Source organism: Lates calcarifer, linkage group LG4, assembly GCF_001640805.2.
Source record: "Lates calcarifer isolate ASB-BC8 linkage group LG4, TLL_Latcal_v3, whole genome shotgun sequence".
In the NCBI taxonomy this organism is placed as follows: domain Eukaryota; kingdom Metazoa; phylum Chordata; class Actinopteri; family Centropomidae; genus Lates; species Lates calcarifer.
Window position 1 is genome coordinate 12,082,511 of NC_066836.1, and position 15,462 is coordinate 12,097,972.

The window sequence follows — 15,462 nt, forward strand, 5'->3', positions numbered from 1 at the left end:
CACACACGCACACATATATAATTATTCTGTGTGTTTCAGCAAATTACCCCTGATTCCCCCGTCTGTATTTAAGCACCTTAAGTTACTCATTCTCTAAAAAAAAAGAGTTATAAGTCTGGCTGTAAAGCATTAAGAGAAACTATAAAATCCAAACTAAACAAGACAGCACATCCTCTTCCTGTATACCACCCCTATGTCTCATTAATGTTTATGAATGATTAGGGTGCATTTCCTCTGCGTGAGTGCACTGATTGGGTTACAAGTCCTCTTCATCTTTCTCTGAGCTTTTGTGGCTGCTGCAAGGTCATATTTCATGGAGGGAAATTTTGTCAGCAGTCCAAAGCAATTAGATTCCAGCTGACACAGGGTCTGCTGGCTGACTGGATGGCTCACTGATAAGCTGGCACGGGGGACTATCTGGTAGACTGGCCTGCCCTGGCTAGCCGGCTGACTAGCTGGCTAAGCAGACATAAAGCAGTTATCCTGGAGCTAGTTGTGCACGGTGCTGTTCATCACACATACCATATGAGGAATGTCTTCTCAACTCTACACCGAGGCTCTCCACAATACCATATCAGGGCATCCACAACAGGGCTTAAATATCAGAGGCAGGAGGACACTTCAGTCCATTCTGGGGCAGGTCGTAATTCAGAGCGCCAGCAGCATTGGGGAGTAGCAGAGTGTAGTTTTGTTTACACATGGAATGAAGTATTGTACATGTACACTTACGTTGACACTCATTCGGGCTATCGACAGTTGCGGCGCGCCATGGTTTCTGGTTAAAGCCTGGACAGCAGCGGTCACATGACTCACCACAGGTGTTGTGTTGGCACTCACACTGGAGTCTAAAGGCAGGAGAAGAGATACCTGTATTTAGAGATGCTCAGATTCTCATTTACATATGGTATTAGTGGCAAAAAAAATCCCAGATCTTTCTTTAAACCAACATTAATTGATATTTTTAACCACTTATGGGCAGCAAGCTGTCAATACAACACAACATTGACATTATAACCTCCTAAAGTCGTTGGTTGGTTAGAGCAGCTTTAAGCTTGGAAACAATCATTCAAAATCCCCAAGTTACTGTCAAACAATGAAACACAATGAAGCATCCATGACTCCTCCATTGTTCTGTTGTTTAGCAGTTCAGAACACAGAGGGTAACAGTGGTTCACAACAGCACTTTATCACTCATCTTGATGTTTTACCAACAATGTCAATGTCAAGGCAATCAGAGTAACTAAAATAATCTGCTGTCTCTTACAATAGTGATGTCAATGCACAAACATATGAAGTAATTGTCCTTCCTTAGAAACAATTCACTATCATTCAAATCACTGGATTTTGAAGCATCTGTGTGGTCTCTGTCTCATCTCACTACACAGTGCAGCCCATTGTACAGAGGGACTTCAGCTTGGTTAATGAATAAACAAATGAAATGGATCTACTGGCTGAAGTTATACTTCAAAGCTAACTTCTGAAATACTCATAAGAATGAGTAATGAGTGGTGAAAAATGCTTCAACCAAAACTTTCCACATGAAAGTATTAGTGTCAGATTTTTTTTTTATGCATTTCAACTCATACAAAGTCTGATATCAAAACAGAAGCTAGGAGTGACATTTTAAAAAGCTGTTAAAGATAAATAGCATTTCCTACCTATTTGGGTTGTCTGGGTTACGGCCCCCACCACACACCTGTGCATGCCCATGACAAACGCAGCGTCCACCAATGCTGATGTCTTTGATACTATAGTAGTACTGTCAACAAATAAAGAAAATGTTATCATCACCCCACCATTTTAAAGTAACAGTGTTATCAGCAACTCAGCAACATCACCCACACCAGAACAAATGTCTGGCTTTGCTTGGCAGCAGAAATGAGTCATGCATGTTGACAAGTACAAACTTAAACCATGACCCATGAGCTAAGGCTAGCTTTATGGGATGAATCAGTGCATTATAAAAAAAAAAGAAAAAAACAGCTGGCATCACATCATTGATATTTACTCAGCATGTCAAATAAAAAAAAGAATTAATGAGCCGCCTCTGACATGAAGGTTGAGAATGCATTTCTGGAATTAAGTCTACAAGCGACCACAGTTTCACTAAAGCTATGATACAGGATATCTTAAGCCACTACTCAAAAATAAAATAAGAAACATAGGCTTCAGCCTCATCACTCTGACACTACTGGCTTTTACTCTCCTGCTTTGAGTAGAAGTGCAATATTCTGCACCTGCAGTCTATGGGAGCTGTCCAAACCAGTCTTGGCAATCTCTGTCAAAGGAATTACAGTGATGACTGGACAGACATATCTGGCATTAGGCCTCAACAAGGATGAATGCGTGAGCAGGAGAGAGCAGGGCACTGTATTTGTGTCAGCAGAAAGGAAGCTGGAGGGAAGATGGTGCAGAGCTGTAAGTTTGGCTTGCCCAAATGGGAAACACGAGCCTGCCAGCATGACACCTTTTTGTGAGGTTGTACAGAATGTGCCTCACCCTGCGTGTGACAGTGGGGTCTCTCTGGGCCTTGGAGATGAGGTGGCCCAGCAGGGTGCTAGTCCGCAGGAAGCGTAGGCGGATGTTGGTGGCCTTCGTGAAATCTCGCAGCACTGGTGAGTAGGTGAAATTTTTGGACCCCGGACGACCATTGACCAGAGACACCACAATCTGCATAAAATAGTATTCATTTCAGAGAGGTTTTTTTTTTATTGTTATTTTGATTTGGTTTTGAAACTAATTCATGTGATATTTTACCTCTCCATTCTCCAAAGGCACAATTCGTGAATACTCTGTGGTGCAGAGCTGGTCATCATCACTTAATGTACGGCCATTGGGCTGCTTTCCAAACCTTTCAATACACTCACGCTTTGAATCTGCAAAAAATTTTAAATGAAATAAAATCTCATCCCATTTTCAATTCATTTTTAATTTTAGAGAGTAATGTCAGTAAATGACTCCTGTAAAGTTACTTTCAATCACCAGTTAATATAACACACCAATACCTAGATGATCAAACACTGTTGTATTCAAGTGCTTGCTTGGAGCTGCAGTGCCTGATATTTAAGAGTTAGCTGGCAAAACGTCTTGTATTCATTAACCATAAATAAATAAATGGGTAAATATGAGAATGAGAATATTAGAATGTGCATATTACTTCTACTAACAAATCCTTTAAAAGCAAAACCTAAAGGTAAATGAATGGATCAAGGAAGTTGTTTAAGAAGTGGCATCTGTGCTGAACTCATGAAAGATCCTGAATGATGGATGGATGAAGTGAAAATGAAAAGAAGAAACTCTGAGATTGTAAATCTGATGAGTCACAGATATATCTCCTGTCAGTCTGTGTGCACAGGTGCCTCCCGGATATTAGACATCATAACTGAGATACGCCACCTCAGCAAATCTGGAGTGTGTGTTAAAGTATGCACTTCAGGTTATTTGAAAATGGTATGACATTACGGGCCTAGTGATTAAGTTTCAGAATTGCTGCATGTTACCACTTGCCATTTTCTACCTAAAATCGACACCCAAATCCTGACACTTTTCCCAGAGTTCATTCAAAGTTAGAAGGTTCTGCTGTCTGTTAATTTTCCCTGGCTTCCCTGCCTTTTTTCCACAACAGACATTTTGACTTTTCATAGCAGGAAAGGCACAGGTATAATTAAAAACAATAACAATGGCTCCATTCCATTTAGCCGTGCCAGGTTCAGGGCTTTGGATTGCTGGCATAGTTTAATGGGACACATAAAGAGATCTGAACTGTTGTTAATGTTAGTATTTACACCTGTGCAGGCGATCATAATGTCTGCCATGAAAAAGGCCCGTTGTAAATGAGTGTGATGATTTCAACAAAAGCAGCTAATTATGATTTAACAACTGCTCGTCGCTAAATACTTGATAGTTCTGTTTTTTGTTTGGTGATTTTGGCAGGATTTTGTTAATGAGTGGTTGCTGCTGTTGTGTTTTTAAACTACATTTCTGAGAAATCTCTTTTCCTTGCCACTAGGTGCTATGAGCAGAACATGTGAAATCTTTTATCTGCTGAGGATAAGCTAAATCATTATTGTATTTTACAGTCAACAAGTGAGAAGGCAGACATTTATTTTGAAGGAAAATTTACAGATGTATACAAACATGCATTCCTGATTTACCAGATTTACTTTCAAATCACTAACAGTTGGGAAAAAGGGAGGTTAGACCTTGAATTTTCTAGACCATAATCTAACCAGCAACTCCCTTGGGTAATTAAGTCATAAAGTTTCAACATTTGATTCATAGCACAAACACACAGGCAGTGGGGAGGCATTTTGTTTTTGTTTTTTTACAGAATACAATAAAAGCTCGTGTTGCAAAATAAAAAAATACCACATAGGAACTTACGTGCAAAATACTGCCAGGGGGTGAAGGTTCTCCCGTTGTCCACAGAGCGCTCTAGCACCCACAGGTCAGGACGAGGTGAATTAGCAAATTTGATCAGGACGTACGCCACATGGAAGAGCTAAAAAGCAGAACACAGAAAGCAGGTCTAAACAAAAGGCAGTCACTGCTCTGAACAGATTTTGGCAGAATGTTGTAGTTTCCTGTGCACCACTTGCTCTATCGAGTAAGGCCCCAGTCTTGGCTGGCAACTCTGACAATACTCTTGTTTCCTTTCTTGTGAAAGCCTGGGCACAAAATTGGCTCAGATGTTTCTCTGCAAGAGATCGGGATTTAGCCATTACACTAAAATCAAGGTCAAGGCTTCCTGTTTTGAACTTTCTTTTTAAAAATTATCCTTGCAGCTCGACTTCAGCAATATCTGTACACTACAATAAAGTAACTACAGTAACGTAACAAACAATTCACCAACATTTGTCAGAAATAAAAGCGGGGCAGGTGCAGCCAGGTTAGTGAAAAGACATCAGCTGAGCCCACATGATCCCCGTCTGTTCTCAGAGCTCCCTATCTCCACCTTCCATCAGAATATACAGGCCATACAAGGGCAGAAAATGATGCAATGATTGTTTCTGCCAACACTGAGCTTTCCGTGTCGTGACGCTCAGAGCGGTCTATTTCTTTGCAGTTCATCAACATCCTAATCAAGCCTAAAAGCGGGTGGCTTCAGCTTGATTGAACATTGTACAATGGAGAGTTAATTCGTGATAGTCAACGATCTCTTTGTTATGGTCTGGCATGGACTTGGCATGGCTTGGAATTTAAACCCTGTGACACCAACCTGCACGTGACACCTACAGTGTCAACAAAGGGCCTCACCTACACCTGACCACCACACCCTGTCTTCTTTTAGTGAGGCTGAAATACAGTTTATCTTGTGCGCAATTTCAGTGCTGGCACAGATCCTAGAGCAACATTTAACAAGTTCCAAAACAGGGTACTGTAGGCATATTTGCTAAACTTGCCCTCGGGATTTAAGTGTTGAATGGAAACTGTACCTAAATTATTGTGTGCTAAAAACAATAAATGACATGTCTATAGACTATCTTCCCTTTTAGAAGGATGGGGGCAGGCCCACACTCGTCTAGCATCCCTCAGCACCTTGATGAAAACCCCAGCGGGCATTTGAAACATTCAGGTTTGTGTCTCTCTTTACACGGAGCAAGGAGCTATGCTAACATATCAAAGCAGCAAAGTAGCACACAGTAAAGCCTCTGCTGTGGAGTCATGGACTGTGTCAAGAAGGATCCACAATTACCCTGATGGACTGCTCCCCCCATCCCTGAGAATTAATGGCCTCGAGTTCAAGTAGTTCCTGGGTTGATGGATTGTGAGAGAGTTCAGAGGTCAGCAGGGGAACTGTCTGGCCTTGTTTCTCTGAAAACTGTCAACAATCCCAAATAACAAACAGCAAAATCATTAGGTTGGAAGTCAGGAGTAGTCTTTTACTTGACTGTCCTTTAATCACTGTTGCCACTGAGAAAAACAGCCAGTCTGTAAGTAAACAAAATAGCTTATAATACCTCCTCCTGACCTCAACTTTGAATGGGGTGTGTCTTGAAATTAATCAGAGAACACTTCCACCCACATAGAACAGGATGCTCGAGGAACAAAAAAAAAGATGAACAGCACACACAAACAAGACGTAGGCTGTAACCCTGCTAAAAACGGAAGCAAGGATTTTGCAGTGGAGCTGCTTACTATCAATGCTGGTTCTTCTGAGGACCAGGAGGAAGTTTGGTTCACATGGGCTCTGATGATGTTGAATGAGGGCCAGGGGAAGGGAGGCAGGAGGGTGAGATGGGAAGCAGGGAGGGGGAGGGGGACGGGGCAAAAAGGATAGCGGTGACTAGAGACGTGCTGGCTGGCATGCAGACCCATCTCAGATTCCAAACATAGCGCCACATTCCCCTTCCCTCCTAATGCCCCCAAAGCAGAGCATGCCACTGCTTTCAGGAACCTGTCACTGACAACAACGCGCAGCAGTGAAAATCTTCTCTGCCACTTGTCATGCATACAGATAAAGATGGTATCTACAAGACATGCTCCAGTTTCCAAAGATAACAATGGCCTTTATCACCCATTAAAAAAAAAAACCTTTCTGCTCTGATTCTGGTACAGTCAGACACAATGTGAAAGATAACATCGCAACATTTTTACACAGTAAGTTGTACTTGAGTGCCTAGTTAACAGGTGAACATAACAGAGCTAGTTATCTTTACACTGGTGCTAATACAATGACTAAGAAGCATCTGATTCCAACATTGATGGACACTAAAGACAGCACTAAAAACACCATCATCATTAATATTCACAATTAAACGCAACCACCACAACTTGTGAATTCTACACTGTGCATAGCTGACTGGGGGTAGTATAAAATAAACAGGATACTACCACACACCCACACACAAATACATGCACTGTGACGTCATCATTTAGCAGCTGATGCAGAAGCAGCACACAGCAAAGTAGACCTTCCCATCCCTCCTCCCTCCTCTCTGAGAGGTCTTTTATTTGGGTAACATCTTTGACAAAGGAAGCAGAGATGTATCATAAGTAAGAGGACTGAATTAAACAAAGTGAATGTTTCCAAATATCCATGGCAATGTGATTGTTACAAACCAAGCTAGATGGCTACTTGTTAATCCTGTAGGGCATTAACATCATTGCACAGACTATTCCGTACACTGCTGTAAAACCTGCACAATTAGATTTTTGGGAAATAATGAAAATTATGTCAGCAGCCCATTAATGCCCAAATGATTCCAAAGTGGTCTATTTGTGTATTTGTTTAAATATCATTTATGGATATTTATGCAGGCAAAACAACCATCTGTGCTTCATTATTTAACAAGTTAGCACAATTTATTTATCTGATGTGTAATGATAACTTGGGAATTATTGAAGCTAAACTGTGTAATGTTTAATTAAAAAAGTACAAATCATTTATTTCGCCTGCACAAATGCTGTACAAATAAATTCTAATGTCTTTCTTAATATGCTGATTATATGACATGCCAACTTCAAAGAGGTACAAACTAAAACTCAACTGGTGCAACTTTGTTTGGTACACTTGAATTTTCAGATGTGTCTGAAATTCTGACTCATTTAGTTTATATTATCTATTAATGTTCAATAAAAATAATGTTTTCTCTGTTGAGGCATTACGTTCTTCAACATTTATTACTACAGCTATCTGGGTCTCCAGAGTTTTTTAAGCGTCCGAAGCTCCTGGAAAATTAACACACACCACAAGGTGAACATGAATAACCCTACCAATAATGATTCTGAGGAAGCTTTAATCTATTCCTGCGCCAACACGTGTAAATATGGGTTTGGCGTCACAAGCTCATGGACACACACGCACAATAGCACCACTACTGAATAAAACCTTCGCGCATCCAACTTGAGCTAAAAAATTCTCATCTTGCCGAAACGTGGTGATGTCATTCACTGTGGTATTTAATATGGGCTTGATGCCAGTGAGTGAGTGAATCCTCCGGAAACAAACCGAGTCAGAAACAGACAGCACGATCTTGGAAGACTGGGCCTGTCCTGGCACAGCTTTGCTTAATTTCAGGCCTGTCTCTCCAAATGTGTCCTGCCAGTCTAAACACACACTCTTGAAATATGTCCAGCACCAACGTATTGTTTGGAGGGAGCATGAAATATCATGATGGCATGCTAAGCACACCAGCAGAGGATTCCAGTGGCGTAGAAAGACATGAAACAGATTGACAAGCTCGTGGCAAAAACACTTGGAATAACACCTGAACAGAGCCATCCTCTGCCCCTCCCTGTATCTGCAGCCTCGGGGTTCAGACAAGGGTGTCATGCCAGGAGGTTTAATGTGGGAGGCTGTGGGTGGGTGTCAAAAAGGTCGGGGCTGAGTTGTGACAGATATGGACTGTTTGACACCTAGCCATTTTGCCTTCTACCCCCTTCTCAAATTCCTGACCTTGACCCCCTACAACAGTGTCACATATACAAGGTATAAAGTATCCAGTATCTCCTCTAACCTTCTAATTAACACAACAAGACAACAGAGCCAACTACGTCCCTTATGACCAAACACCATTTTAACAGCAACATATTAACATTTTTCCTTTCTCAATACACTTGTAGCAACATGTAAATTTATTTTGACATAAACACATGCAGTCACATTATTCCTGAATCTATTGACTCTTCACATTTCCTGCCCAGCATGTGTTTATATTGTCGTATTGACCCCCGACAGTTAATTCCTAGTTTGTGTGTGACAGTTTAAGCATGATAAATGCGCACCCTTAAGTTTTAACTGCAGCAGCACTGCCGCCTCTACACAAACGTCATGCTCTCTGACTTCACACACGCCTGTGCTTCAGATAACGGAGCCGTGGAGCATTGTTTCACCCTCGCAGAAAAATCAAAGATCTCAAAAAAGGGCTGATTGCGTGACCCTTTGCCAGTTTCACTCATTGCCGTGCCTGCCACATGGATCTCTTCAATTATAATCTCTTTGTGTTGATCAAATGAAGTGTACTGTAAAGTGAACTGGTTAGGAATTTCTCACAGCCTTCTCAATCATAAATTACATCGTCTGGTGTAATTACATTTGATATTGTAATGCTGTATTGCTCTAATAGCAGGTACTGTATACTACCATGTGAAGATGAGAACTGCCATTAGATACAAGCTAGAAATCTAACATATACAAGTCTAGAAGCAGATATTAAATATCCCAATCCCAAATTCCAACCAAAGGGCACTGCAGAGTCAGGAGGACTACATCTACAGTGAGATCAGTCCTGACAGATAGAAGCCAACTGAGCAAGCTTCTGAGAGTTTGATGTGAGATCAGAAGAATGAAATTCAAAGGAGAGGAGGCATCACCTTCTGTTAGAGTGGATCAGCCCTGCCAGACAGAGCACGACGCAGCCCAGTGGGGTGGAACAGTTGCCCTCCAGTTTGTAACAATGCAATGTACAACTGTTTGTCTGTGTGCAACAGGTGGGCAGTGGAAGGGGGAGAGGGGTCTGGGAGTCTGGTGTATTTTTCTCTGTCTCCATGACAGAATTACTCATATGGTAACCAAGAACAGTTGGCTACAAGTCACAAGAGAATTGTATTTGTAACAGAAAACATAGAGTATATGCAAGTTGCTACTTGTTAGCAATGTTCTACTTGTAAAAGCCTGAGGTACAGCTGCTTAAGAATTGTCTGTGCCCTTTTCTGCATTGACTACTTAATATTAAACCATTAGGGAGAGGCCACAAAGTTCAAGTTGGGCAATACAATACAGTACCAGTATCAGTGAATTTATGTTTGCTATTATGTATAAGGAGACATTAGAATAGATAACCAAGTTTTCCAATTATTATAATTTTTTTAAGGGTTTGGGTCAGTGCAGCGCTCTCCTTAAAATTATTTAAATGATAAACCTTCATTGCACTTAACGGCAAGACAAAGAAACTCCTTTTTCCTAAAAGACCCTGAAATGCGAGTACAAAACAATCATGCAAGAATGACAATAATTTAGTATAATATAAATTATTACAATATTGCAATATCAGTCTCATGCAGTATTCCTATATCTATCAATGGCCTCAGTTGCAATTGGGCTGATAGATGCACTACTATTCAAGAAACAGCCCTCTCAAATGGATCTAGGAAAACTCCTTCTCTCTAGCAACATCCCATTGCATCAGTGCCTGCGTCAGTAAAACCTGTGACCACTGATTAGCATTTCCATGTATGAATTAATGACAAAGGCCTTGAAAAGGTGAACAGATCCCACATTAACCCCCCACAAGCTTTTCCACATTGGAGCTCCAGATTTAGGGAGGGCATGATGCACTCGCCAAGTGCAACAGCCACTGCTAACTAGCACGAGGTGGCTGTTAGCGGAGTAGTAAATATCTGCTGGGTTGGCCCGGCGCCTCAGGCAGCCCAGCTAAAGACAGGCACTTACATCACCTCCATCGTCACTACAGCAATAGGAACATGTCTAACAGCCAGTATTGTCTCTAGGGTAAGACTGTGCAGCTACACTATATGAGCAAATCTTTATTACCAAGCATATATGTGTAACCGGGTGGAGTATTTTCTCAACAGCTATTTACTTCATTCTTGTTTGTTTTTTTGGATTACATCCTGAAATCATGTGACACGCCAATTAGGATAATAGGCTCCACGCATTCACTAACCACCTGTTGCATGATTTAGAAGGATGAATTACAGCCATGCACACTGAGTCTATACCCACAAGATCATCCATGCATGCAGGCAAGCATCATACTTGGTTTTATCTGAATGTCTATTGAGTAAGAGGGGTGATGTTGAGGGAAAGTGGAATGTTTTCAGTCAGGACATGTGTGTTTGTGTGTCTGTTTTCTGTTTTTAGTGCTTTCTCACCACCAAATTACACCACCTCTTCATTTCTATCCATTTATCCAGTGAAAAGAGAAGGCCAGGTCACTTTCAGCAAGGCTTAAAAAGAACCAAACCTTTGTGAGAGTCTGAGAACGCAGAAAGGATGTCACACAATACCGCCTAGAAGGACTCTGACACAAAAGGGGGCGACGGCTGCAAATAAAACATTCAAACCAACTTCGGTGGGAGGTGGACCCCTGAGAGGGGGGGATTAGGTTTCAGGGGAATGTCTTGAAAATTGAGTTCTTGGAAGCTTTGTCTGTCGACAATTGCAAAACTGTGAGTGGAGCCAAAGCCACTGCACTAACCTGAACCAGATCATTTCAGTTAAGCATTCATAGTCCTGGATCTTGCACTTATTCATGTTCCCTATAAAGTGAAAAGCATGGATACCCAATATTGTAGCCTGCTGAGCAAATAAACCTGTAAATCATGGATAAACAACAAGATGTTCTGCAGTCAAGTCAATTTAAAGCCATAAAACCACCCTACAAAGCTCCATCGTCAACACAACAAACACCTGTCACCCACAGAAATAATCCACAGCCTTAACCCTCACATAAAAATGCCAGCTAAGTCCACTGAGCATCAGTCCAGCAACTGATCAGAACTTCATTTAAACCAATAACGTCCAATGTTCACTCAGTGCCTGACACCCACCAACTGGAGGCAGCTCAGTCTCATCAGATGGGAGGCAGACAGCAGTAAGCCCTGGCATGTTTGCCTCACATGGTCTACACTGGGCTCACTCAGGCAGATAAGCACATGTGGTCAGGGCTCCTAAAATACATTCCCCAGAAAAAAGGAGTGACTGGCAGTCTGATACGTGGTGTAAATGTTTACCAGAACAATGGCTTGCCCACTGTGTCCTGTAAATAGTTTAACAGGGGGCAAAAGTTCCTGGAAAAGTAGCCAGTATTTTGGGACATATAGGGCATAAATTTAAACTAGGATGGACAAGATGTTTATTGGCTCTTGACATATGAAGGCATTTGGAAAAACAAAATGGCCAAGAATCAAAAAATGAAAAATAAAAGCTATTATTTGGGCATAGATGACATAGATGGATTTATCTGTCACACAGGAGCCAACTGAAGATCACCTCATCACGGGTCATCAGTCAAAAGCCAAGAAGCCACAAATGCAGGCAGTAGCTAGCCTGCTCACATTGGTTTGTCTGAGACTTATCCAAGATCTTTGAGCTTGAGGCGATTCAGAAAGTGATCATCTCCCAAGGAGCTCTCAGCCCGAAGACTGGATGATGAAAGTGGCACTGAGATTTGAAGATAGGCCGCTTGAATGAAAACAAGACCCTGACAACAAGACAACAACCCTGCTCGGGGCTCTGTGTGCGCTGCACTTAGCCACAGCAGAGCTTTGGGGCAAATGTTAACATGCTCACAATGACAATGCAAACATGCTGATGTTAAGCAGGTACACTGTTTCCATCTCAGTTTAGTGTGTTAGCATGCTAACAACATGCCTGTGAAGACTCTCAGTCATCCAGGTCATGGTATTTCTAAGTGCTATACAAAGGTAACTGTACTTGAAGGTGTTAACAATTCCTCAAGAGGTTAAACACTTGGGACTCTCCATCAGTCAATTAGAACTGAAAAGCCTCTCAGTTTTTTCAAGAACCTCAGGCAGGTCCAGCTACACTTGCTACCATGCTAACATTTGCCAATCAGCACTAACAGAAACACACCAACACTTTTTAATCATAAACCAAAGTATTAGACAAATTACACTTTTGACCTGATGATGGTGTGACATGAAAAGTCAGGGGATCACCAAAGTCATTGCAGTCCATTCTGAGCAGGACATAAATGTCCATACCAAACGATTATGCCAATACCCCCAATAGCTGTTGAGACATTTATCTAAAACTCAAAAATGTCAACTAACAAGTCAGAGGCTCACCAAAGTCAGTATGACTTATTGTCTAGGAATCATGAATATCTGCACAAAACCTCAAAGCAATCAATCTAACAGTTTTTCAGAATGGCTGGGCCAAAGTGGTAGACCAGCAGTTTCAGAGACTAGAAGTTGACTTCACTTTCAGTGAGATTAGTGTAGCTTGAACTGAGGCACACATTGCTTCAAACGATCCCCTTTACAGAAAAACCGGAACCAGCTCTGTCAAAAAAGCCCCTCTCTTTGAACCTCATCAGTCTAACATAAACATCAACTGTGCTATTATCTAATACATCTACTGAAAGCTATACAGACAACAGCAGAACAGCCACCTGCATTCATCTTGAAAGAAACCACAGAACCCATTCAGCTGAGTCTAGCCCACATATTTCATTGAACACATCATTTATCCTGTGGATTTCAAAAAAAAAATCTACAAAGCTATCAAGGCTTCACATGGAACAGTCAAACAAACTGACAGCTCTGGCCTTGTCTTGGATAATGTATGAGCTTGCATTTGAGGAAAGCAATAAAGCACTTGGATAAGCAAATAAAACACTCAGGAAGACGCCCAAGATAGCCCCCCTTTCAAACCAAAATTAAGATATATCCAGACATAAGCGGCCTATAAGTGATAGATTTTTCCTCCCAGGAGTGCTTGCAAAATCTACTGTCTCTTGGCAGTGACTCAGAATGCTGAGCTTGCTTGTTCGATACACCAGAGGTTAGGAGGCTGCCACAAGCTCATTAGTAAATCACATATCTGTCCCCTACACATGCCAGGTTTTTTCTCACCGTCAGTTTTTCTGCTCCTTACATAGACCTGTTGTCCTGCACAACATAGGTTGAAATACTTGAGTGCTAAAACAACCATATGGCTTAAAATGCAATGGTGGCAGGTGAGCATTGTTTACAGTCTTGGTGGTTGCATTAGATGCCATCAAAAGAAAAATGTGTGTGACAGGTGTGTGTGTGTGTGTGTGTGTGTGTGTGTGTGTATGTGTGTGTGTGTGTGGTTGGTAGTCACAGCCAAAGATCTAGCCACGCTCTTTTTAGCACACCATAATGCAATAATGCTGCTTTCCCCACTCCCAAATAAACTGAGCATTACCACGTATTAAAGTCAGACATCCCTGAAGGCCCTGCATGTGTCCATCCTCTTGTAAGCGTGGACTATATTTAGCCACGTAGGATCTTTGCTTAGCTCAGCCTGTCTAAAAACAGAGATAGAAAAGCCAACACCCATTGTCTGACACAGTGCCCACTGGGAGTCCGGGATGCAACACATGTGGAGGGGAGCTCTTTGTTGCTCTTGTTTTGAAGCCTGCTCCAAAACTAGTCAAAACCCTCCTCGCACAAGAGGTCCATGCCTCCACCTGCACTTCTCAAATCTGATTTTACATCCTTCTGATCTCTAATCCAGAGACAGAATTCCTCTCTTTCTTTGCAGTGGATAATTGAGCTTGAGATACAGTTTTATGGGCCAAGAGCCAAACTCCTGCCAGAGACACGGGTCGTGATGGAAGCATATTCACCAGCTAAAGGGGGCGTGAATCTGATTCCTGGCAAGCGTCCAACTGTAGGACATTATTCACATGATCACTGCTGGCTGAGGTGATGAAGCTGAAACTGAAAACATAATCATGTAACACCTCTGGGATATTTGTGAATGAAACACCATGAATCAAACTAATTTCCTTCCTAGCACCTCCAAAAAAAACAAGTAACACAGCATTGAAGAATATGCAGCAAAAATGGGTGCTGTGCCACCCCGCACAAATGTCATAACTCATCTCACAGCAGCAGAGCGAGGGCAGAGGCAGAAAACGCTCTCCTCCTCTTGCCTCTGTAACATCCTGGTGCCATATTTTTACTGTCACCGCAGAGCAATCATTATTCGCACTGCAGGTAGCAGCAGGTACACAGCTGTTCATAGCAGAGTAAGGTATGATAATCTCACCTGCCCAAGGTCCAGGGTAACATTCACCTCATTGTACCCCAGCCCCCTGGAGAGAGGGGGGCTCTGCCACCACCGTTCTGTCCCATCGATGGCGTTGCTTACCGGGTGGGCTTTGTTCGGATCAGCTGAGTTGCAGTAATCACAAAACTGACCCTGAATGGGGTCAAACAGGTGGTAGTTAGAAACACACACATCCAAATAGTTGCAGCAAATGAATGCTTGTTTTGTAATGAAGCAAGGTGCTGGCAAATCACTAATTTACTGCAATATATGAAAAATACTGCAAACACAAGCACATATTAAGTTTACAAAAAAAGCTTGGGCATATCATTGTCAAATTGCTCTTACAGTAACACAGGGCCCTACATTAACAGAACTCCTGTGGGGACAAGACCACTGTTTAAAGGGCATTTCCTTTAGAAAACTTGGGACTCAACTACAATGGTGTAAAACTATTTCTGGCGGTTGTACAACTTAGTCAGGGCGGGCAGACTTGCCAGGGTTGCCCTCAAGCTCTAAAGACTCATTTAGCAGAGAGGCACAACACACACAGAAGAGACCAGATAAATCAAGTAATGATTGAACTGCAGACATCGGTTGTATTATATGTTTAACTTCATGTTGCCTAAGTGTTCCAGATTACAATGTCATTGCCCGTTACAGCGCTGCTATCCCGCTTTTACGCACGGACTGAAAGTTGTGCTCGGATCTCATCAAGCGCCAACCTCATATTC

The 15,462-nt window shown here is 42.0% G+C and overlaps 1 protein-coding gene across 4 annotated transcripts in view; it reads right to left on the reverse strand.

The window, feature by feature from the left end:
• LOC108883438 (laminin subunit alpha-3) overlaps positions 1-15,462 on the reverse strand; it is a 55,901-nt gene that overhangs the window by 38,901 nt on the left and 1,538 nt on the right. For all 4 annotated transcript variants that reach the window (XM_018676571.2, XM_018676572.2, XM_018676570.2 and 1 more), the window contains 6 exons: positions 14,729-14,881; positions 4,384-4,501; positions 2,758-2,876; positions 2,500-2,670; positions 1,659-1,759; positions 730-845 (listed from right to left, as the gene is read on the reverse strand). In XM_018676571.2, the coding sequence (XP_018532087.1) occupies positions 730-845; positions 1,659-1,759; positions 2,500-2,670; positions 2,758-2,876; positions 4,384-4,501; positions 14,729-14,881 (778 nt within the window). The remainder of the gene's footprint in view (positions 1-729; positions 846-1,658; positions 1,760-2,499; positions 2,671-2,757; positions 2,877-4,383; positions 4,502-14,728; positions 14,882-15,462) is intronic.